Below are 25373 nucleotides of genomic sequence, written 5' to 3'. Positions count from 1 at the left end.
TCATCGGCATCTGGTTGACCAATGGCAGTCCACATCTCATGTTTGAACTCGCATAATTTTCTCTCAACGCTTAGAAATCCTTTCATCAGCAAGGACAATTCCTTGGATGAAGACACTTGTTTATTCACCACAGTTGTCACTTCAGAACCACTTGGCTCACTGACACTTGAATGACTGGCCACAGAACTCACACCGAGTACGGCCCCATTGTCACTTTCTACAGCTACACTGTTACTTGTATCAGACTGCTCAGACATTTTCTTACAACTGGTAACACGAGATCTAAGATAATAATTATGCTGACTTTGGTGCATTCAACCAAATTCACTTAATGAGGCTACACCACCAGCAAACACAAGTTCAACACTTACTTTATCCTTAACATTAAACAATGTCTCACAACTTCAACACAAGTTTAACAGCACAACACAATTTCTCAACACAGCACAAGAGTTAATCAACACTAAGCAAGTTAAAATGACTAGCCTTTCAACTGATTACACAAAGAAACAAATTCACTAAAGACCAAGTGCAAACAGCACTATGACGACACAATTAGCATTGAAATTTACAATGCATAAACACTAGTGGTTACACAAGACACCACAAATCATTTACTAGGAATAATCCAATTTAACACAACACAAATTAAGAGGTCTTTAGTTTAAATCCAATGTAGCATCCCGCTCGGTGGGTGGCTGGTTTTTATCGCTAACCTACCAGTCTAGCCTGACTCTCACCACAAGTAAAGACTACAGTCAACATGAAAATTGTAATTTGACCAGAAAGTAATTAACAAGTGATAAACAGCATAATTTTAACAGTAACTAACCAATAGGAAGCAATTTAAACTAAAGTTTTCTTACCGTCCACCTTGCGACCGAACACCACATGAAAAGAAAGCACAAGAGATCAGCAACTTCGTTGTGCTACATTGTCACACAGGTTCAAGTAAGAATAAATTGTAAACAAAAAGGGGCAAACATGAAATGATAGGAATCGTCCCCAACATAGTGAACCGCATGCTTTGCTCACTCCTCTCGGTTGGTTGGCTTGTGGTGGTAAGTCACCCTTAGATGAAAGCGTTGCTAAAGTGTGCAGAGTGCAGACGTCTTCAGAGTCGGATGTCATCTCTGGCTTTCATCGTAAAATTGAGTCTCGTGATATGGAAACAGCAGACCTGAATAAAGTCATTCAGGATTTGACGTTGCAAAATGAAACCTGTGAATTGTCTCGCAATGATAACTTGGCTAGAGAACTTGTTGAACCGAATATTGAGTTGAAAGATGGTCGATTTGAGATACCTGTACCGTTGAAGGAAGATATTGATTTACCTAACAATTTTGTGTTGGCGTCAGATAGAGCTGCTGCTTGAAGGAAGAAGGCTTTAAAACAACCTGAACTTTGTGATTTCCTTACTGACACCATGAAGGATCTTAAATCTAATGGCTATATTGAGCGTGCTGGTGAAGCAGAAAATGTAAAAAGATTTGAATGGTATTTACCATACTTTGTTACGTCACAATTAAAAAAGCGTATTGTTTACGATGGCAAGTCTGAATTTCGAGGAACTTGTGTTAATGATGTAATGTTTTCGGGTCCTGACTTGTTAAACTCTCTGGCAGATCTCTTGGCTAGATTTCGGCTTGAAAGGTTTGGTTTCATGGCCGATGTGATTAAGTACTTTTTTCACATTTTAGACTCTTCAATACGTAAGCCCAATTTTATTGAACTGCTTACGTACACAGGCAGTGCTGTTCGGATCGTAAACGAACGCCCTTTGGTACCTTTGAGTGACGACCCTAGGGATTTTACTGTCATCACCCCTGCCTCACTTTTGACCCCATACTTAGACCCATACTGTGCTGTTGGGCAACCACATGATCGTGACCAACTTAGAAGGGATTATCGGTTCAATTTGTCACTTTCTCAGCAGTTTTGGAGTAAATGGATAGATTTTTACTTGCCAGGGCTTCAGGGCCGGAAAAAATGGTTAAAAATGGCCGAGAATTTAGAGCCTGGTCAACTTGTAGTGGTGGGTTCTCTCCAAGACATTGGTAAACGTGGGAAGTATCAACTTGGGAGGGTGCATGAGGTGGTTCCACAGATTAGAAAAAGGAAGCCTGTGGTTCGTAGAGCTAAAGTTGCCGTCTGCAACTATGATGAGAGTACGGGGAAAGTGAAAGTAGACTACGTGTTGAGGGATATTTCGTGCCTCGCCCCCGTAAAGAACACCTAAGTGTTAGGGTTTGAGCCTGGTTTTGTCTGCGGTGGCCGACACTTGTCTGAGCCCAGAACAGTCGGTTATTATCGCAACCATTGTATATAGCGTCATTTTTGCGTGTACCTATGGTACCAATTTCATGTATCGTCGTGTATTATTCCGTATTGCTGTTCATTCTTTGCATGCCCTTTGTATTTACGTATTAACTTAAACGTGAGTGATTCAAACAATTTGTGTATCGTGTGTTTTTATTCATTGGCTCACAATTGTCGTCAATTTTTTTTTAGTTATGTCATTTCAGACTGTCATAACTAGGGGCCGCTATGTTCCCGACAATTTTCACCAAATCAAACGTCATATAAAACCGTTATGGTCTACTTAACCTAGCTGGCATCTTACGTCATGGAAATTGCTAGAAAATGTCCAAATATTGCACCATCGGTCGTAAGACCTGATGAAATATTGCATTAGCCGCTTGAACACCTGTTTGAATGACTTCATAATTGTCTTTCATTATTGCGTCACAGTTACTGTCTACGTGCATTTGAGATATCGCAAATTATGCTAGTCATTCGTAAAATTGCTTGTTGGAAGTCAGTCGCAAGTTTAACTGTTTGCTTGGTGCTTGCTAGCTGGACAAATTTTCCGTCTTTTATCCAAGTAATCTGTTCTGTAGTGACAGTTTTAGAGGCGTACGGTGTTGCGTCCCATTTTCGATAGCCGCGGGCTAATTTTACAGGAATACACTTTTTGAATAGACGTTTCGAGGAGTGTTTCTTTTTCGGTCATTACATGCAGACGAACGGATCCGGGAACTTTATGTTACAATTTTCCCACGAAGAGATTATGGTTTACCGCTGTGACCAACCTTAACACACAAATTTAAACATTTTATTGGCCCCCTGAACGCAAAAAATGCAAATATTGTTCTAAAAAAGGGCATTCCCATGAGGGGGCCCATTCAAAATACAAAACTAATATTCATATAAAAATCAATATTTTATGCAAAATTGACCTGAGCACGCAAATTTAAACGTTTTGTCGGGCCCCCCTAAACTCAAAAAATTAAAAATTCTGTAATTTAAAAAAAGGGCATAGCCTAGCTAGGCTACCCATAAGGGGGCCCCATTCGACATACGGAACTAATATAAAAACAATATTTTATGCAAAATTGTTGAAATCAATCTTTTTATCGCGTAAATTTAGACATTTTGGCGGGCCCCCTTAAACTCACCGGGCCCCGGTGCAATGCACCAGTTGTCCCCCCTTCTTGTGGGCCCTGTCTATAGCCCTTAATCAGTGATAGGCATTATCGGCGATAAATTTTTATCGCTTATCGTTATCACTCAATTATTTCTTCAGTTATCGTTATCTCCAAAGGCAATATTTGATTATCGCCAATAATCACCTATAAATTTTAATTCGGATCAACACACAAGTGGAAAGACCATGAAAAGTAATATTTTTACTAGTTAATGAAACTAAAATTGAAACCAGTTCTTTTTCAGTGCCTGAAGTGTGTGCGCACAGGTCGTTGTCAGGGGAAGGGCACGCCCCCCCTGCAGCGACGGCCCTGACAACACAATAATTTTTGCAGTTGCAAATTGCAATGCAATGAAATGCATGCAACAATTCTCTTGTTGTTTTGCTGCAATCGGCAATCGCGAGTGACTTTTACAATTAAAATGTAAGCGCACAGGCGCACAGCATTCTTTGAAGCGAAGCGAAAGAAATTGACAAGTGGTTTGTGAAAGAGTCGCAATACGAGTCCACTTTCAAGAAAGCATTGCAGCAGAAAAAGAACTCTGATTGCAGCATCGTGCATTTTATTGCACATTTCAAGATCAAGACTCTGGAGAGTGGGATTTTATTGCATGTATATAGGCAATAGGCATAGATTTGGGGTGTAGCAAGTTAAAAGTTGTTCCTGTTTAAAGTGAAAGAAAATTAGCTATGCAGTAAGTATGAAATAGATAGGCTATGTATGACCGTCGAGAAAAGATGCAAGAATAATACAGTAGGCCTATAGTTCAGTGCTCTCGCCTGAGCGAAAAAAGTAGGGATGAGGGGGGCACCTGCCCAAAGTGAGAGAACACCAAAATGTTAACCTAATGAACAAGTCATAAAAAAGACGGTCACATAATAAACGCAATAAGTTTTCGTGGGCCACAATATTATCAATGCTGAATGGTGATTTTGCAAATCAAAGTTAACAAATAACTAATCAACATAATAAGAAATCGGTTTATAAGGAGAGGCCACAGCGACAAAAACGTAACAAATAGAATTTGAATAAAAAATCATTTAAAAATCCGATATTGTTGTTCCGATATTAATTTCGTTTGATTTTGCGTTTTTTGGAATTTTTTCAATTATTGCTGACTTTGCTGTAAACAGCCCTAAGCAAAATACAAAGTTTGGAATTTTTTATGGTATTTTTATTTGATTTAATTATTTTGCCTACTGCGCGTAAGCGGCAGTGTAACTCAATTGATAAAAGCATCCAACTGGTATCTGAAGATATAATTATTAGCACTGCGTTACCTCAGTGGTTTGATTCTGGATCAAGAGGTTGAAGATTCGATACCCACTGCCGCTGTTGCGATTCTATTCATGCATAACTTACAAAAAGTTTTGTCTCTTTACAGTAGCTATATTAGCCTATGTTCGATTTTTCGTCATGTTGATGAAAACAGTTCGTGCTGCATGGGATGGGGCAGCGCTAATCAATAATTTTTTTTTATCGTTATCGGACATTATCGACGATAATTTTATCGTTTATCGTTATCGCTTAACTTTTTTTTGTTTTATCGTTATCGCTTTAGGCATTTTTCGATTATCGTTATCGCTTAACTGAAAAATTAGTTATCGCACCCAACACTGGCCCTTATCAAACCTAAAAGAAAATATTACATTGTATAATAATAAGAACCTACCTGAAAAGCATACAATATAACAAAAGTATGGTCTGATCTAAGCAATTTAAACAAACTGATTATCTTGCTCACATGAAATGAAAACTGCATTACGCTGCACAACGGGTCGAGTATAACGTGTAACTTCGTGAACGAAGAAGCTTCAAGATCAAGCGGCGCTGGTTTGACTCTAGGGGTGTGCGCTTGAGCAACTCATTCTAAGGACTGCTCTCCCTTCAGCGGGACTTAACGGATAGAATAATTCCCCGGCAACAACTGGAAAAACTTCACTCTGTCAATTTTGGTAACCGGCCCTGCGTCAAATGCCTCTGCAGCTCTGCAGATTATAAACTTTTTTATGTGGTAGTCTACATGTAGTGATTGTACTTCAATAACGGTTGTCAATTTAATAAAACGATTACTATTGCTGTTACTTGATGACAGGCAGCACCTCGACTAGAAAACCGCAAAGTTATTCAGTGCTCTGAGTCCTTTCTGCATTATATCATACCGTAAGCTATATATGTTCTATAGTATACTCAATTTTTTCTCTTGCTGGCAGGGCAAGTAAAACACATTTCTCTCTCTCAATGTCGAGCGAAGATGAGAAAGTGTTGGGATTTCCTTGAAAACATCACATCTTCTGGCTGAATCCTCTCGCATTATCAATCAAAATCAGGGCCGGATTTAGAGGATGGGGGGCCCGTGGCACTTTTAGATCGGGGGGCCCCCGTGCAAAAAAATGTTTTGCGCCTACGCGCGAAAAACCATCTTTACGTCCACAGTAGCATCAGTCCAGAACTACTGCACAGCATTTTGCAGAAACTTTGAAGGCCAAAAGGAAAAAAATAACACAAAATCACATTTTTTCTCACATAAGGGGCCCGGGGCAACTGCCCCCTCTGCCCCCCCCTAAATCCGGGCCTGATCAAAATACCTTAATTTAAAGCTTATTGAAAAGGAAAACCTGTGCAAGCAGTTACAAATTACAGTACTAGGCCTACATTGTTATGGTTATAAACTTATAACCAGAGGTGGTGTGGCACGAAGCAGCTAAATCCGTTTTCGGGATTTTGCTTTACTTCGTTACGTACCACAAACCTAAGTTGTTTCTGATAGAACACAAGGGTCGACTTGCCTTCGCTGAGCAACCCCAACATCCAAAGGCCGGTTCTTTAAAGTCTCTGACCTGGCTATGTTTATTGTGTTCTTCTCGCCGTGTCAATTATTTTGTACTCGTGCGTCGTTGACCAAAATAAAACAGTTCATCATCCCATTCTCTCTCAAAAAAGAAAAAAAATCTCGCAAAATAAAAGGCAACGTCGACCAATGGGTGTGAGGACTAGAGACCGTAGAGACTAGTAGCGCGCCTCTTCCTGCTACTAACGCCGATATTTTTTTGGGTAGAAGAGAGTCGCTACATTTTTGCTAAAGTAGCGGTGCTACTTTTTTTTCAATGTAACGATAGCGAAAGACGCTACATTTCTTTCAGTCGCACTCCCGTTACTTTCCAATTTAAAGGGAAAAAAATAATTCGTTTTTAGAATGCGAGAATAAATGAAAGCAGAAATCATTCGATCTTTGCGGGAAACATCAAGCCACGTTGATACGGACAAGAGTGACACCAACAACAGTCACGACTCCGAGGATGAAAGTTTTGGTATGTTGGTGCCATCACATGAAACGTCGAAACAGAAAAAAGTTAATTGTGGAGATGTTTTTTTTCAGACGGAGGCAAGTCCTTTATTTAGCCTATACATTATAAATTTATTGTTATGCATCTCTGAAAAACACTCTAGAGAACTTGCGTCTGCCATCAAACAAGTTAAAAGCGGAAAAGCACAAGGGCCCGATAACATCCCTCCAGAATTCTTGAGGCACTGTGGCTCCAAATGTCTGGCATGGTTGAAAAGGTTTTATTCTGCTTGCCTGACCCTCCAGGCCATACCTAAAATCTGGCGAAAAGCAACTGTAGTGGCAGTACCTAAACCAAGCAAGCCAGCTGATGACCCCAAGAGCTATCGCCCAATGTCACTACTCTGCATCCCATACAAGATCCTGGAACGGCTCCTGCTAACTAGACTTGAGCCAGCTGTTGATCCCCAGCTACTAAAAGAACAAGCTGGATTTCGGCACGGACGCTGCTCGACTCATCAAGCAGTCAAGCTGACCGAGGATATTGAGGAAAGTTTCGAGAAGGGCAACAAAGCAGGAGTAATCTTGGTGGACCTCACTGCTGCTTATGACACTGTGTGGCACGAAGGGCTAACCCTAAAGCTCCTCCGCATGATCCCAGACAAAAAGGTAGTGCGATTTCTCGCAAATATTCTTGCAAATCGGACCTTTTTGCTTAAGACGAGTGACGGGAAGTGCAGCCGGCCCCGCCGCTTAAAAAACGGTGTTCCGCAAGGATGATGCTTATCACCCCTACTATTTAACATCTACATTAGTGACATGCCAGAGTCACGTCACGTCACGCCAGTACGGCTATGCTGATGATCTGGCACTCTTCAATTCTGACAAGTCCTGGCATGTGGTAAAGGAAGCACTTACAGATGACATGGCCCAAATCGCAGACTACCTGAAGCTGTGGATGCTGAAACTGAGCCTGGCAAAGACCACCGTCACACCTTTGCAACATGGAATCTACGCGCCAATTGTCAGTCTCTCTCAAAGGAAACCCACTCCCACACCACCCGTGTCCCACCTACCTAGGAGTGAAGCTCGACCGACAATTAACCTACAAACACCATGCTGAAGCCTTCCATGCTTGCTGAGATGCCTAGCTGGAACATCCTGGGGTGCTAGTACATCCTAGAGACGGTACATTACGGGACGCGCAACTCCGTTGTTCCTTCAACATTAGAAGGGTCAATTGCCAATTTGACATTTTTTTACGCTTTACTGCAGGCTTGCTTTCAACTAAAAACCTCTTATTAGCCTACTTAAACCAACTTAACCCATAAAAAGTAAAATATTTTGTAAATTCGAAAAAAACGTAACCCTTCTAGTGTTGCGGATAAGCCAAAAGCGGATGAAGTTACGCATCCCTATGATCTACAATCCCTAGTACATCCTCACTCTGTACAAGTGCTCTTGCACTTGTTTACAGCACCTCCGAATATGCTTCCCCTCACTTGGTGCCGCAGCGTACACACTTCCAAAATTGACACTGCCCTCAACACCACCATAAGAATAATCACTGGTTGCCTGCTTCCAACTCCCACTGACTTTCTGCCGGTACTATCAGGCATCGCCCCAGGTAGACTTCGTAGGGAAAACCACGTACATAGTCTGGTCCTACAAGCTATGTCAAGGGATGACCACCTCCTCAACCAGATTGTTCTAAACTCGCATTCCCAAAAACCCCAGCGCTTGAAATCTCGACGTCCGTTCTCCCGACATGCTGCAGCTATGTGAAAATCGAACTTCCACATTTCCGAAGTTTGGAACCGTGAATGGAGAGAAGTTGCGAGACCAACCCAATTCACAGTCCTTCTCAATACCAACACCCCACCTGGAGCAGAACTACCCCGGAAGGAATGGGTGAAGCTCAATCGCCTGCGGACTGGAGTGGGCCGTTTTAACAGCAACATGTTCCAGTGGGGCCTCGCCGATTCACCATCTTGTGCGTGTGGCTCAGATTTTCAAACTGCACACCACATTATCTATCAATGTCCTGTATACCGACCACAAGACAGACATTTAGACCTAACAACGCTCGATGAATACACAATCCATTGGCTGCTGCGCCTGGATGTAACAATGTAATCTGTAGCGGCCTCAAACGCAAGAAGAAGAAGAAGAATTATAAATTTGTTGTTATGCATCTCTGAAAAACACGAGCAATTTAAAATGCGAATTGCTGAGTCCTGTCTGCTTTGGTCTATTCCAACATAAAAAAATCTCTTCACCGCGGCACTTGAATTGATGGGGTGTTGTATTTAATTAAATTTAACCTAAAACGTGTTTTTTATAACGGCTTTGAAATGGCAGTTGACGTCACAAAATGTTACCCGTGGCCGTGTCAGTTTAAAGTGCCGCGTTAGCTACTTTAGCCTGAGTTGCGGGTAACGCGCTAGTTTTATCGATTGATAGCAGTAGCGCGAGCTACTTTGGCCCGAGTAGTGGTAGCGGGTAGCGCGCTACATTTAAAGTGGCAGATGCCCACCTCTAGCTATAACTATAAACATTTTTACTTTAGTTTGCTGTTACAGTAGTTTCTGGTTGTTAATCTCACCTCCGAATCGGACGGTTTCACCTTATTAAGCGGGAAGGCCCATTAAACGGGGGCGATTCTCTGCCACTCCTATACATTCAGTAAATTGGGATCGGATCAAGAGTTTAATAAGCCGGTGGGCTTTTTAACTGTTGGCTTAATAAGCGGGTAAAACTTGTAGGTGAATAAATTGGAAAACTAGGGCTTGCCCCTTTGTAAACAATGTAACTGCATACAGTGTCATTGGTCACGTGATTTTGCTGAACCGCGAAAGTTTATGAAATTAATTTCTGCTAAAATTTTACACTGTACAGTCTGTACTGCAGTCTGCACTCAGTTTGGTTTGGGCACCCCGCACATGGCTTTCATTTTTGAGAAGTTTCTTCATTTGAGGAAATCTGACTTCAGAATTCATGATTGAGAACATCAGGGAAAAAGAATTTTAAAACTAAGTGTTTGTTTGTTATCTAGAGATACAGCAAGTGTAGTTGTATGTAAAAAAAGTCACATGTAACTGTCTTTATATTTCAGCTTTTTGACTATCGTATCTTAGTTGCTTTGATAATTTGAGGAGTGGTTAAGTTGTCGGCAGAGGAGTTGTCGGCAGCCGTGGCCGAGTGGTTAGCGCGTTGGGCTCGCAGTCGAGAGCCTGCATGTTCGACTCCAGCCACTCGCACTTGCTGTTGTTTCTCTGGGCAAGAAACTTTACGATAATTGCCTCTACCTAGTGATCGATTTCGAGTAATAGGTAGTACCAAATTTACGTCATAAGTAGAGTAGACAACCGGAAACAGACATTGCCGTCGGCTGCAGCGTGGGTCAGGTGTATGTCGAAAGGCGTACACCGATGCATAGCGCTCAAGTCCGCTTTCCCGCAATGCAGGATAAAGATAAACAAACAAGGACTTTGAGTGGTACATGGTGCATTATGTGAAAATGAATCAAAAAGAGCATCAGTTAAGTAAGTTGACACTTTATCTTAATCACCTTGACTAGAGACCTTGGATTTATATAGCTGGATTTAAGACCTATTGTACAGTAGTGTTGACAAGGGAGTCCAGGGATTAATTTTATATATGCATATCATGTCATAGTCATGTCACAGAAACAAAAATAAAATGACCATCCATCCATAGTATATCAACAAGAATTGCTTTCATCAGGGTCCATGTGGTGTTGCTGTCATCGCATTATTTATGATGTGTGTTTATGGATTATTGGAGCTGGTATACAAATCCCCCCCCCCCGGTAAATCATGACAACAGGAATTGACCAAAACATGTGGATTGAAGTGTGTGAACAGTAAAGCAAAGGTAAAGTATTTTCACCCTATATGTTTGGTCGATTCCAGTCTTTGTCATGATTTACCAGGGGGGGACTTGTATACCAGCTCCGGATTGTTTTATTAGGTGGATCATGTAGATTTTTTTTTACAAAAGTGTCTTGATTTGGGGCAGAAGGATCTAGTTGGTACCAAGTCCGAATTATTATTTGAACTGCCTTGCTACTGTTTAGTGTTTAGGTTATGTAAATATACACTTAGACCCAAGTAAACCAAATCTGAGAACTTAGATTATAGTGCTTATGAGAAAATTAGAGGAGAATTTAATGTACGGTACAAAATGAGATAAAATTATAATCTAAAAATGTAAAAATACAAAAAAATGTTTAAGTTTCAAGTGTAGTAGCTTACTATAACACTAGATATCAGTCGAACAATAAATATGTTATTAATTGTACTTTGGAATGCAGAATTTGGCAAAAAATCCTACAAGTATTTGAACCAGTGGTGTGGTCAAAAGTTTCGAGCAATCTCAAAAAGTTATCTTCATGATTTTAAAAAACATATTAAAGCATCAGCTTTGTAAAGCTATGGTACTTCATAAGTGGGTCTCTATTTGGCCTAAGCATATCCTAATGTTCAATGATACCTATTGGTTATCTGTTTAATGTTCATGGTATCCATCTGTGATTTTCATCGTTAATGTTTCATTGTGAAATCTTGTATAAGATTCTATGAAGCTGACAATTAATTGTAAAGTTACTAATCAAAGTATTGGTCCTGTATGTTTTCTTTTTTGGTTTTAACCAATTTAGTTAAATTGTTGAATAGTGTCATAATTTAAATTATTCTTTCCAGAGTGGCAACTGACCAGTGGAAAACTGACTATCAATAACAAAACTTGAACATTGTTGGTATTATTGCTTTATGTCTTTTTTGTGTTTATTTTTTTGACAAAATAAAACATTTGATTGATTAAGCCCTGGTTGGTCTTCTGCCATATTAACATTCTTGCCAAATTTCTTAAATCTGGCATTTTGCGATATATTTGGCAACAAAACTATCCTTGGGGTTGTTCAGGTGCTTTTAGTTGTAGGACATTCTTATTGATTGTCACGATACAGTTATAAAGTTTCAGAACTTTTTGTTGAATGTTTTCTTTTTTGTACCCTTATAGTTTCTTGTTGTTGATGACATTTACATTCTTTTTTCTAGTTTTAAAATTTGGGCCCGATAAGTTTTGTTAAGATAGAAGTTGAATTTCATTTTACATGTTTAGTTGGTTCGCAGCAACACGGTCCTTTATTTTGCCATGCTAGACAGGTAGTCACTATCGACCTAGCCCCCCTGAAGAAGTCAGTCGTGTCTGATTGATGAAACATCGTAATAAGAGCATACAATCAATTTAGTCTAACTTAGAGCTCGTCTAACTGTATTAAGTTAAGTGCCTTTTATGTTTTATGAATCATCAGTACTCTTGGTAAGGTATTACTGCACAATAATATGTAGTTTTTTGTTTGAATTTAAAACAGTTTTGAATTAAGCATTTTATGGATTGTGAATGTTACTTGGTCAGTTCTGCTATATAGCTGTGAATCCTGGACTGTATAATATGCCCGCAGATAGAAAAGAAGATCAACAGTGCTGAAATTTGGTTCATTTGAAGAATGATGGGAAATAACTGGATGGATAAGATCACTAACAAAGAAGTGTGGAGATGCTCTGGCCTCTGGGTGCACCCCTGGCGTCCTCATCACAACTATCAAAAAAAGGCAAATGACATTTATCAGGCATGTATAGTTTTGTCTACCGCAAACGCGGAATTAAACACTCGGCAATGATGGGGCAACCTCTTGGTCAGAGGCACTGAGGGCATCCAAGTTTGGAAATCTTCAAAAATCTTTCAACATGGACAAATCAAAATTTTAAAAACCTAACTAGAACTATGGACAATCGATCATTGTGGACTGTGGAGACTCACGGTAGCCGACGCCTTATTCAGGCATGGTCGATGATGATGATCATGGATTGTGCAAAATGAAATTTTAAATCATAAAAGATGAGTCTACTTGATAGAGAGTAGACAATCTTCATGTCTGCATGGTAGATATTGTATACAAAACAAGATAAAAAAAACAAACAAATAAAAAATAAGTTTATGTTGTCAAGGTAGAGAAAAAAATTCCCAAATCAGATACTTCTGTTTTGCACCTATCGTCGATTTTTGAAAGACGAGCTACCAAGAAAAACTAAGACTTGTATGCCTATATTCATTAATCATCACATGTCATCCAAGTGACTCCTTACGTCTTGTCTTTTTTGTGTTTTGGCTTTAATATGGACATTGGACAACCTTGTCTGATACAAATAAATAAATAAAATTAATCAAATGCAGAAATTGGCAAATATTATGACAATGTATTTGAAATAGGATGTTTCTCTTGAATGAAACAAACTTTAAACTATTATCTCTAATACCAGGCTAAACAACTAATATCATACCTTGTGAAAATAATTTTGGAGTTTTTGTGCAGAATTGGAATAAGATAAATAACATGTCAGTTATTCAACATACTCGAAGAAAGACAGTTATTAATTTAATTTTGTTGATAATTTTTCATTTGCTTTGTGTTTCCTTCTTCTTTCTTCGTGTAATGGAGAACAAGAAATATAATCGAAAGCTGGCCGCTGTACAGCAAAAAGTTTCCATACTTGAAATGAAGTATAATTCAAGCACTGGCAATATTTCTTTACTGAAAAGTGTTGAAAATCGCGTCATAAGCAAAGGACAATTTTTATTGCCACAGTTGCCAGCTACTGACACAGAAAGGATTAAATTAACAAAGGTAAAATTTCAATTTATTCTAAGCAACTTACATAAATATTATATTTTTTATTCTTGGTTAGTTTGATGACAAAATCAATAAAAATCCCCCTGGAAAAAATTGACCCTGGTAATTTTCCCCACAGAAAAGTATCCTTCCACTGAGCAATTTCAGTTTAAATTTTTTTTTTTCTGTGGGGGATATTAACCAAAGAGATTTCACCTTGATGTATTCACTGGATTAGATTTTTTTCTGTGAGGTTATTTACCTACATTTTTTTTGTTGTTGTTTGAATTCTTTTGACCATTTTGTAGTTGGATTGGCGGTTTTACAAACTTTAAATCCAGTTATCTTTATTTAGTGTTTAGTAATAAATAGTAATGTAATTTTAACAGTACATTATTTTTAAATTTTTCTACTTTTATAAATGGCAGACTTTTTTTTATACATGCAGTGTAATGTCCTATTATGTCTTAGTTTTGTTTTTATTTGGTTAACAAGCTTTAAGATCGAGGAAATACTCTACAAAGAGAGTGGATTAATGTAAGAAAGATATATTATATATTCAGAGGTTTTACTTTTATGAGTTGCTTTTGTAATTAAAGTTGTTTAGTAGAAGTGGAACATGACAAGCTTGAACAAGCAATTGGATGAAAGCTTGAAGGCAGCCTCTAAAGAAAAGGTAAAGCGTAGTTTGCAGCCTAGTGACATTTGCAAACCTATCATTTTGTATATTGTTTAACTTAACTCTGTGGCGTGTGCATAGTTGTAACAAACTACATACATACTGTCATCACCCAAAGGTAGGTTTTATTTGGTGCAGCCTACATCAGGTGACGGAATGGCCCGTTTCGGATAATCCGATTCGAAGACAGCCTTTTTCGGAGAAAGCCCTTTTCGGAGATTTTTGGACAATCCAACGACGCCTTCTGTTTATATGGAGAATTTTGTATTTTATTCCTCAATATCGTTTCTTTTGCATTCCGACAATGAAAAATAAATTGAATTGAAATTTAGCAAAAAATAAAGGCGAATTAAATTTATTTTTGAACTATTAAATTAAAATGTTTGCTCACATAAAATTGACATGTATCCTGCGTCGCCGTCTGTATGCAAACTTAGAATATATTCGAATCCTCAACTATTAGAAAATTCCAATCCCTATTTAACAAGTCAATACAAAAACGCCGGAGATGATTCAATCGATGTTAAATAACAAAACAAACAAAAATAACAGTTCATGGGTTCATTTGGAAATTATGGCTGATACCACATAGGAAGTCCCACATGGACTGAGGTGGAACATTGTTATGCCCATCGAAGCGAACGACAAGTTTCTTAATGCGGTCGTCAGCATCTAAGAATTATTTACTGTAAATACGTAACAATGAATAGACAATGGACAATTTGCAATAAAAGTGACTGCTGATCCAAGTGGGCATTGTGACATATTTCCTGCTTTTATTGGTTAATATGCTGGTTTAATTGTGTCGCAGTTCATGATTTACAATGCTTCTACGAGGATTTTGATAAAAATTACTCTCAAGAAACACAAAAAGTTTATCAAAACCCATAATTTGACAAATTTTGACTTTATTGTCAGTTTTGACTTTATTTTGACCTATAAAATTCTTAGAAACAGATGCTGAAAACAACTTTATTCTTTGATTCATGGACAGACGAGGTCCTTAAAAAATTTTGACTTTTGCGGGCCCTAGTGATCATTCATTTCTTTATTGTAAGCTAATTCCTTTCAATATACATATGCCGCTATGATTTTACAATTCTCCGAAAAAGGCTGTCTCCGAATAGGAGTTTCTCCGAATCGGATTTTCCCAATAGTAGCAGATCCACCACGTGAACATGTCAAAAGTGGACCATGCACATGTCATGTGCATTGTAAATATACTGACCATTTAAATTTTAAAGTAAGCCCATAAGTGTTAATATATTCTTTGCGTCCAGTTTCCAATTGCGGCATGCGGCCATTTCTAAAAACAGGATGATTTCCAGTCAGTTTTTAGAAACTAGGCTACTTTCTTTTTCTATGTACCTAACCAATTCAAAGAGAACACAACCTCTTGTCCTTGTTTAGTGTGCAGATAAAACCGGTCTACCACAAATTGTAGCAAAGTTTGATTTTACAAAAATTATTTGATGCAGTGTATATAGGCGGTGGGATGGCGCAACAGATAAAGTGTTGGCTTTCCAATTATGCAAACCTGGTTCGACTCCCGGCTTCAGCTGGTTGTTGAAAACACCGCTCACCTCTACCCAGGGTGTAATAAATTGGGTGGGCGTAGTTGCTGAAGTAAAGGCGGCCGAGAGAAAGGAACTGGCCACCCTACTCTCCTTAGTGCCGAAGGCTTAGTACAATGAGAACCTTATTATCTCATACCCGACACTTGAATCAAGTATGGGACCCACCTTTACCTTTTTTTATATATAGGCTTTATGCTGTATTACCCAGACTAGAAATCGCTTTTTCCCTGGATCTGTCAGTGCATTTTTTTTTTACATAGAACAGGAGAAACGGTTAAATTCAAAACGATAAATAACTCTTTGAACTGTGGTGTTCGAATTATGTGTTATTTGAAATATTTTCCTTATTCATAGATGTATATTCTTCTGTGGTATCCACCATGGGGCGTGCGTAAGATTGACCTGTTTTTCATCGTAAATGCTTCAGAATGCGGCTTGTGTCGTGTCACATATGACAGGTCGTTGGTGAGATATTTTTAGTTCATTTTTTAATTCAATTGTTATAGTCTAAGCTCAAGTTAAAGTTACTTATGTTATCAAAAGATTTGATGAACACACATAGCTGTACGGGATGAAAACGGAAAATTGTGCAATTTTATTGAAAATAACTAAATACATTGTACATCGAAACAGCTATTGAGTTCATTTAACTTAGCTTAACACATAACATAATATCATTTGCGAACAAGGTTGTAGGGTTTTGCTATGCTATGGTCTATATAAATTTTGCACATTACGTTGACCTACTACTGGGCTACTAAGACCTTTGTTAAAAACCTAATTTCAGACGCAAAAAATAATTCGAGTCACTAACCCTCCGATTAATGAAAAAAAAAAAAACTTAACCCTGTTGGGCCCACTGTAAGAAAACACGTTCAAAAAAATTTTTTTTGCTGTTCAGCACTTGGTTTGTGACTCATTTAAACCAAAAACATATTTTTTTTGTATGCTAGCCCTTTCGGCCAAGTTTTGGGCCATGTTGCATATATGATACATTGGGCCTTGAGTGGTAATTAGCAGACAGCATTGTTGATATGGTGGAGTGGCAAAGATGAATGTAGATAGAAATTTTTTGTTTGGAAAAACCCTGTCAAAGACTGTAACTTTTCCGATGATCAGTATTAGGGCCAAAATTCCCCAATGATCTTTAGTGATAGATTATGAAGCTTCATCCGAAAAGCAAAAATAGTGTACTATCGGAACTGAATGATGCAAACCACAAAACGCAATAGCAAAAATTTTACTTTTCAATTGTGAAAATCATAAAAGCAATTTCGGGTTTCCACAAAGCAGAAGCGGATCTCGCATTACATCTCTCATTACACCAGAAACAGGGCTATGCCAAGTACTAAGCTCTCAGTAATGTCGGACTCCATTCATTTGTACCAGACCCATGTTGAAAAACATGCCGATTACTTTCTCTATTTCTTTAGTGTTGGTATCAACACTTTTTCCAGTTTTTTGCACACTATAGAGATTCGTATTCTGAACTACATTTTCTATCATGTCCTCGCTGACAAACCTAAAAAAATACTGCAATGGCGTTTCCATGTGTTCATTAGCAGGTGGTTTGATCAAAGGTCCTGTAAATGATGCAGCAGGTTCTAAAAAGTTCTTTTTTCTCCATTTGTAAGCAGAATTACTTCGGTTCCGGATACCATTGGTAGCTCTTTTTCTTGTAGTGGTAACATTAACAAGTGGAACACCATCATCATTGTCTTCTTCAATGCATGGAACATTCGCAACCTAAAGCAAAATATTAGCATATGAACAACCAAAATTCAAAAAATCCAGAGGCAATGTAAGCCAAGTAGGCTATTGACTGTACCTGATTAGTGTGTTGTAACATATGCTCATCATTATCATCGTCGTCATCAGATTCAACAAAATTAGGATCATCGTCATCACTCTCATCCCAGTTGATCATATTGATCAAATCTTCTGTGGTATAACCACGCAAGCCATTTTCTACAAAAAATTTAACAGTTGAACTAAAAGAAAAAATCTCAAAGAATTGAAATTTGTGACTAAGGACCATGGTGTAATTATTGATCAAGACAAATCAAAAAAATAATACAAAAGTGGTTAGCAGTAGGGTTGGACTAACTTGGTATTCTGTAGCTAGTTTTCATGCTCCAGCGTTTGTCACTTTTTTGAAGGCATCAGTTCATTCAGTTTCACAGTAGGCTACAATAATTTGATATGGTTTCCAACATTAGTGTAAATACAATAGCCTATATAGCCTAGGGTTACCATATTTGAAAAAACAAAATTCCGGACAGTGCATGACTATTTTCATGAGACCATATATGCACTACCGAACTATTAGCCATTAGAATTAGTCAAGGATTCTGTATCAAAAATTCACTAGGCTTCCTCCTCTATGACATTTCAAGTAAATCTCTGATTAGGCTATATGTGCGAAATCGCCTGCTTTTATAGACTGTTGGAATGTTCTAGTAATTTTCGCAGCACGTGATCTATATCTAACCAATTCTGATTCAGCACAACGGTCAATAAGTTCAAGAAAGATCTAAGTGGTAAACATCACTGATAAGGAAAACGCTCTGTTACATCATAATTCCGTACAACCTCGCAGTAAAAAAAAATGGCAGTGTTGCACAGTACGATTGCAGATGCAGTAAAATGAGCTGGCTGAGCGAATTTTCTAGAAAAAATTTTTCTAATTTCCCAAAACGCCCATCATAAAATTCCGGACATTTGAGCATTTTTTTAAATTCCTCCCGAACGCAAAATTTAACACTAAATTCTGGACATGTCCCGAATTTTCCGGACGGTATGGCAACCCTAATATAGCCGTATTATAAACTGATCAAAGACATAGCCTACAACTAGTAAGGTGTGATTAAATTTGAACTGTGTGCTTATTTTTACAAAGTTTAGTGTGGAATAAGCAATGCACAAGCTCAGCAGATCAAACAATTTGGATAAACACAGTATGTCAACAATGACTTGTCCTTCATCTTTATCAGGAATCAGTGGCATGCAAAGCCCAATGTTGCACCCGTGCAACATCAAATTTCAAACATTTATAAAATAATGAAAAATCAAAAATGTTTATTCAAAATGAACTTACAATGAATTACTAGCTCTAATGGAACATGTTTCTCACAAAAACAACAAAATAACTTACCCTATAAAACGAGATATCTTCTTCAACTTTTGTGTACTTCTCAACTCCTTTCAGCAGACAAAATCGCGCCAAAAACAAACCTGGCTAAAGCACGTGACTTACATCTACCAATCGGTTTTCAACAAAAAACTGTAGCTCAATAGCGACACCAGCCTTTTATAAAAAAAAAAGTAAGTTTCGCGATATCCAAGGGGGCTCTGGAAGAGCCCTAACGTCATGTTGCATATATGATACAGTGGGCCTTATAGGGTTAAATTGTTGTCTACTGGGGTGCATTGGACCCCAACCACCTAATGTTTGAAAATTACGCACAAAATTTATATTTCCTGGTTTGTGATAGCGTAAAATACAACAATATTTGTTCTGTTTGTAGGCTAATTGTTTTTGAGAAGTCGTCGATTTTAATAAATGAACATCAACTCAAGGGAGAATTTTAAGAACAAATTTCAACCCGAAATGTGAAGAGCGTTGAAAATATTTGTTGTGTAAATACGATATTATAACAACATTACTTATGGTTTTAGTGCAACTGGTGATTTATTTTAAAATACCACGTTTTGAACTAAAGATAATTCACCAGACCAGTTGAATTAAAAGTATGAGTAATTTTGTAATATCTGGCAGCACAAACAGCATTTTCATCCCTGAAGATATGTTGTACACTTAGTTCAATTTAATGCTTCACAGAAGTAGACCTATGGCAATGCTGGCAAATGGTGTTGGAGTGCTCTCCACAGACGTTCTTCAGACATTTGGAATAGACGGTTTTGCATTTTCTATCTCGACATCTTTCACAAATCCAGCATCTTGCCTTTTTTAATGGGGGAGCACGAGCATCTCCACTCTCTGCAGCTGGATATCGTTTTCCGACATTTATCGAAGGTTGTTTGAAGAACTTGTTCCAGTGGTTCCAGTATGAGTTTGTGGTATCAGACCTGCCAACACCTTACCAAGCTGTAATAGAAAAGATCTTTTTTGTTTTACTGTTGTTTTGCTACTCTTTCTGTTTAGTTCCTGCCACACAATAAAATAATTGAGAACAGACACGTCAACCATGTTGAAAAGCAGTGTTAGACAGGCAGTGTAAACATGCTTCTTTTTTTCCGAATTGATATCAACATTTGATTGATCATGCATTACAGAAAGCTTTTGTTACAATCCAAACAGGGTGCTTGTGATTTCCCTCCATCTTGTTTTTGTGAATTCTGGTGGCGGTTCTGGCTTGTTTTTTTTTCTCATAGCGCAAACTATACATATATGTATCAATTTTTTGCTTCAAGCCTGCCTTGCAAGTGGGATCTTGGTAAAGATCTTATCTCGGGTAATATTTTGACCCGTTTTTTCAATTTTTTGGTTATATCCAGGACAACTCTAGTTCCCTGGTTGACTTCTCGTCCTATTGTTCGTCTTTTCTTATGTAAACTTGCATTTTCTACGTATAATACGAGGTAGCGTCAAAGATGGTCCAAATTTTTATGCCATATTTACCCAGTTTGGATGGGATGTACTGTCTGAAGGGACAACGTCCTCTAAAAGGCACCAATTTTTTCATCGACAGTCATGCAAAAACTAGGTGTTTAGGAATCATGCAAGTATGACACCCATGATTCGAAGACTACCCTTATTGGCTAGAGCTTATCAGGAGACTTGCGTGCTCTAAGCAACTGAGCATTATCAAAACGCCAGACTTTGAACATTAAGCTCAGTATGCTAAGCTTAATGTTCAAAGTCTTGCGTTTTGATAATGCTCAGTCGCGTAGAGCACACTTGGCTGGGTGCCTAGAGCAGTGGCGTAGCTAGAGGGGGGGCGGACCGCCCCGGGCGGCACATCTGGGGGCGGCACTTTCAGACTACGATTTTTTATTTTGATTATAATCTGGTAAAAAACGCATTTTATTTTCACATGCTTTTTCTTAAAGGAGCGGCAAAATCTGAATCCGCCCCGGGCGGCATATTCCCTAGCTACGCCACTGGCCTAGAGTGCTAACGCTGCCACAACGTTTGACTCAATTGGGCTATTAAAAATACTGATTGCTGATACTATTTTTATTGTAATTAGATTCGAAATCCTGCCACAAAAGCGGTTGTATTTCATTTCTTTGAGTATCGCTCTGCAATACTGCCACCAAATAGGTAAGAAATCTATTATGAAATGTTTCTTCAACCAAAATTATAACTTATACTGAGAACTGAGAAGTATCTATCTTCTCTTCATAAACGTTCTCTCCAGTTTCCCAACAAAGAAGCTTTATTAGCTTAATAATCTGTTTTGAATAAGGACTTTGGAAGACAAGTTATTTGTACCTTAGCCTACACACATTTACTCTATTTTGAAAGGTATATTTCTGATTAGACGATCGGACCAATATTATGTTTACTGGTTAATGGAGTCATCTACTTTTGCGATTGACTATAACGCGAAAATGAAAGACTCGAACTCAGTATTCAACTTAACAATGAGCCACAGGTTAGTAAGTTCACATCGTGTTATTTAATACTTTGCTCCATATCCTATCTTTCAGTGTGCGCAAACGGTTTTGTTCTCTTGCTTTTCTTTGGTCTAAGCTAGGTTTATAACTCCATGCTAATAATAAGAAACAATTGTGCACGTCTTCGTTTTATTTCTCCATTTTTCTCAACTCTGGTGACAAGCAAAACAAACGACCGTTCTGTAACTAAACCAAACTAAAACTGTGTGAATGTTTCTTCACGTAGTCAAAAAATGAATCGTGTGACTTACAAAAAATGTGAGATTATCTGAAGGCAAGCGCGAACTTGCGGTGATCGAAGCCAAACGTCACATCAAAACCACTACTGTTGGCGTATTTGTAATCTGTTGGTCGCTGCAGCAGTCGGAGTTTTACAAGCACCTGATATTGTTAGTGTTCTTCTCGAAACATTTCCAATCGAAACTAAATTTTAAAGTGAACGTACAGCCTGGCCTAGCGGTTTAGAGTTAGGGAGGTATGGTATTCACTTCGATGACGTGATTCGATTCTCATCTGTGCGATCATTTTTTTTATATTACAAAAATAAGTTCAAAGCAAGAATCAACTCTGGCTGAGTGCTACAAGGGTCACATTCAACGTGTCTACAGATCAAAGTACCCCATCTGCTGCAGAACCCTACAGTTTACAAATACATTTACCGCAGTGATGTTGTTTGTTTGACATTCGAGAAAGTTTATTAATATTTTAACAAGTACTACTTTTTACATTTTTTCAGACCAGATGCAGACATAGTCAGCCCGTATGGGTTTCCCATTCTCACCGTACAGCGCACCCAGTATGAATCCAATCATACCATTGACGATTTGATAAGTAAAAAGAGGAAATTAGCTCTTTGGGTTGTTTCCAATTGTCATAAAAGTCGCGGCGCCCGTATGCGAATGAAGTTGGTAAAAGCTATGGTAGCAGCTGGACTCAAAGTAGATATGTTTGGAAAATGCTTTCCAAGCAAAGTCCACTGGAAGTATGATGATTACAAGTTTTATCTTGCTTTTGAGAATAGCTACCATTGTAGAGGTTACATCACTGAAAAGGTTTTCAAAAACTCCCTCATACCAGGCACTGTCCCCGTTGTATTTGGAGCTCTTAAAGCAGATTATCTTGTAGCTGCTCCACCTAATTCCTTCATTTATGCCGAAGATTACACGGTCAGTGAGTTGGTAGATTACTTGAACTACTTGGATGGGAATGACACTGCCTACCGCAAGTACTTGGAATGGAGAGAGATGGATGTCACAAAACAACGAGACTACCGCAGAGCTTGGAGTTACTGCCAGCTGTGTAGAGTTCTCCATGGCATTAATTATGACAATATTTTCAATGAAAACTTTCATACGGATTTTGAACAATTTGCTCTGTTCGATAGCCGACCTAAAAGGGAGGTGAAGTCACTTTCCAAGTGGTTTTATGATAAAGAAGATAAAAACTGTCTGATCGCCACTAAACGTTTAAAAAATAAAGTGAGTTGAGGACCGTACTTCGATACATTCCAATTTTCGTTCAAGCTGAAAGCTCTTGTTTAAAAGGTGGGTAGATTGAAAAGAACATCGTGCTCTTCAAATTGTTCGGTTCTAACTTTAATAACCTCAACAATAAGAGTGCAAATGATGGTATAGTTTGTTAGTGAAAGATTTTCTCACTCTTACTGCATTGCTTCGATTATTATGGAACTTTCATTGATTGACAAAGTTTAAATTATGATTGCCATCAATGAATACCTGTGACATCAATGATTCGATTTTGCTTGAAGTGTATTCACGTGGAGTAGCTGTTGATCATGCCAAAGATTCTTTGCTGAAGGTCACTTGGTTCCAATCATAGCAACCTACTGCATACACACAAGCCTTGCCAATGCGTGAACCTCTATTAAGGACCGGACACTGATGTAAGTTCGATTTTGAGCACAAGTCTGAATGTAGACTACTGGAACACTGTACAGTGGTTTCACTTTAAAAATTAACAAAAGCTTTTTCCATTAGGCCATTACTAGAGTTGGCAGATCCTTTTTGAAGTTTTAACACAAGTGTCAAAATCGAGTTAAATATTTGCATGATAACAGTCACAAAAAACTAGCCCGAAACCACAAAAAATGTGCACAAAGACTACTTATCAACTACCCAATTTAGAAACTTGCACTGACGATAAGTTCACCCCCTCCAGTCAAATTTGAAGCTTGCATGTTGACGTGGCTTGTGTGTATAAGCTCCCATGGTTTCGACCGACAACTCTCGCATGCACGTCACCATGTTGATTTTGGTAAGATTTGGTCCTCTTTTGTTGTGTAGCGGATACGGTAATTGCGCTGACACATTTTAGCATATCTTAAATGTTTGAATTGTTGAAATACTTGTGAATTCAGTCTCATTATAAGATAGTTATTTTCAGCATACTGTTTATGGTTTGTATATTTGAAACCGGTACGCATTTTTAAATGGTGTTTAGGCTTTACAGCAAGTTGTGACTTGTGAAGTTATGTTAGATTATAAAATACTTATTTACTTGAAGAGCTAATGAGAGCGTAAAAGTATGCGATGAGTAAATATTCTGTCTGGAGATGTTAAAAAGTGTTCTTTTTTTGTAGTCTTTTTTACATGTTTTATAACGTTTATTTGTATTTTTGTAGTTTTATCTGAATAATTATTTCATACATTTTTTTAGCAACGCCATTTTTTTATGATTATTAGCCTTTAAACAACTAGGAAAGCGAAAATGAAAGCACAACTGTAAACAACTAAACATAGATCAGTTTCTACCTGTTTTAGTTTTGTGAATCATAACATGTGAATGACTTATCTGATGCTTGCCGAAGAGGCTGTAAGTGTATAGGCTAGTTGCGTCGCCTGACACAGGTTAACTTGCAGATATCCTGTTTATTTTAAAACAGATAACTTAAATCAGGGATGACTTAAGTCTGCAAAGTTTAGAAACTGTTTCTTTATGTAATTCCGCAGATTATTTTTAAAAATATTTCTGGTTTTCATTTAAACAAAACCGAACACGTTCAAGAAAAAAATTATCCAATAAATAGTTATGCTCTGTCTTTAGTTTGCAGATTAGTTTTACCACATAGACTATATTAGTTTTCACCATAGACTTTGTCGTAGGCTAATTGTTACCATAGACCAGTGTTACTCAAACTTTTTGTTACAGCCTACCGGCAGGTCTCTGTCATTTTTAATTTCAACTTTAACCCTGATTTTAGGATACAACAAGGCATTCTAAGACTTACTGGAAGAAAATTGAAATTTCCGTCCAAAACCTTCTTTGAAAAGTAGTTTTTGGAGATAGGTGTTGATCAATTTTTGGGTGCTCAAATGCAACCAGCTTCATACCAACTGTTTGCATTAATTTCATGCTTTTGCGCATGTTTTGGACCAAACTTTCAAAAATTTGTTTTCAGAGGTCTTAGAATGTCCTATTTCATTTTAAAGCCAGGGCAAAATTTAAATTTGGAAAAAAAAAGATTAACCCCCTCCTCCCCTACTATAAGAAAAAGTCTGTACTTTGTTTTTCCCCAGGTTTTAGTTCGTTTCGGTTCCTTTCATCATCATCATCCAAATTCGGTTTTGTCTTCGCTAGTGGAGGTGGCCGATTCTATCCTTGCAGCGATTGCCTTCACTCCTATTCTTCATTTCTTTCTGTTCATTTAATCTTTCTTCAGCCCGACTTTGTCTGCCTTATTCCTTTTGGATGTCCCCGTTTTTTTCCCATTTACCTTCAAAGTCAATGCCTTTCGAAGAAAACTTTCTTCATCCTTAGAACATGCCCATTGCCTATAGCCTACCATCTTATGCCATTTGCTCTTGCTAGTTGTTCAATAGTTTCCCTCATCTCTCGTATATCGATCAGCTTTTCAATCTTTTCCACCCTCCTCGTTTTTACCCCACACATTGTTATCATCATTGCCCTTTCCTGTTTTTTTTTAATTGCAAGTTCACCCTTTGTTAGCCCCCATGTCTCGCTGCCGTACATTATTGCAGGTCAC

The 25373-nt window shown here is 38.1% G+C and overlaps 1 protein-coding gene across 1 annotated transcript; it reads left to right on the top strand.

Annotated features, from left to right (window-relative positions):
- The first annotated feature begins 13194 nt into the window (after positions 1-13194).
- LOC145765380 (alpha-(1,3)-fucosyltransferase 7-like) lies at positions 13195-23941 on the top strand. Its single transcript, XM_082577196.1, has 6 exons — positions 13195-13486; positions 14082-14147; positions 16082-16192; positions 20941-21014; positions 21235-21348; positions 22107-23941. The coding sequence occupies exons 1-6, from the start codon at positions 13196-13198 to the stop codon at positions 22855-22857; spliced, it is 1407 nt and encodes a 468-aa protein (XP_082433322.1). The 5' UTR covers position 13195; the 3' UTR covers positions 22858-23941.
- Positions 23942-25373: the final 1432 nt, after the last annotated feature.

This window comes from Aplidium turbinatum, chromosome 2 (assembly GCF_918807975.1).
Source record: "Aplidium turbinatum chromosome 2, kaAplTurb1.1, whole genome shotgun sequence".
In the NCBI taxonomy this organism is placed as follows: Eukaryota; Metazoa; Chordata; class Ascidiacea; order Aplousobranchia; family Polyclinidae; genus Aplidium; species Aplidium turbinatum.
The sequence above is the reverse complement of the archived record's forward strand: the minus strand, read 5'-3'. Positions and strand labels throughout refer to the sequence as shown.

What these genes read in the sequence shown, in the direction of transcription:
- LOC145765380 (XM_082577196.1), top strand. Translation starts at nt 13,196, where the DNA reads ATGTCAGTTATTCAACATACTCGAAGAAAGACAGTTATTAATTTAATT. An exon ending in AAAGGATTAAATTAACAAAG is followed by an intron (nt 13,487 to 14,081) that starts GTAAAATTTCAA and finishes GTTGTTTAGTAG; the next exon opens with AAGTGGAACATGACAAGCTT. An exon ending in TCACATATGACAGGTCGTTG is followed by an intron (nt 16,193 to 20,940) that starts GTGAGATATTTT and finishes TATTGTAATTAG; the next exon opens with ATTCGAAATCCTGCCACAAA.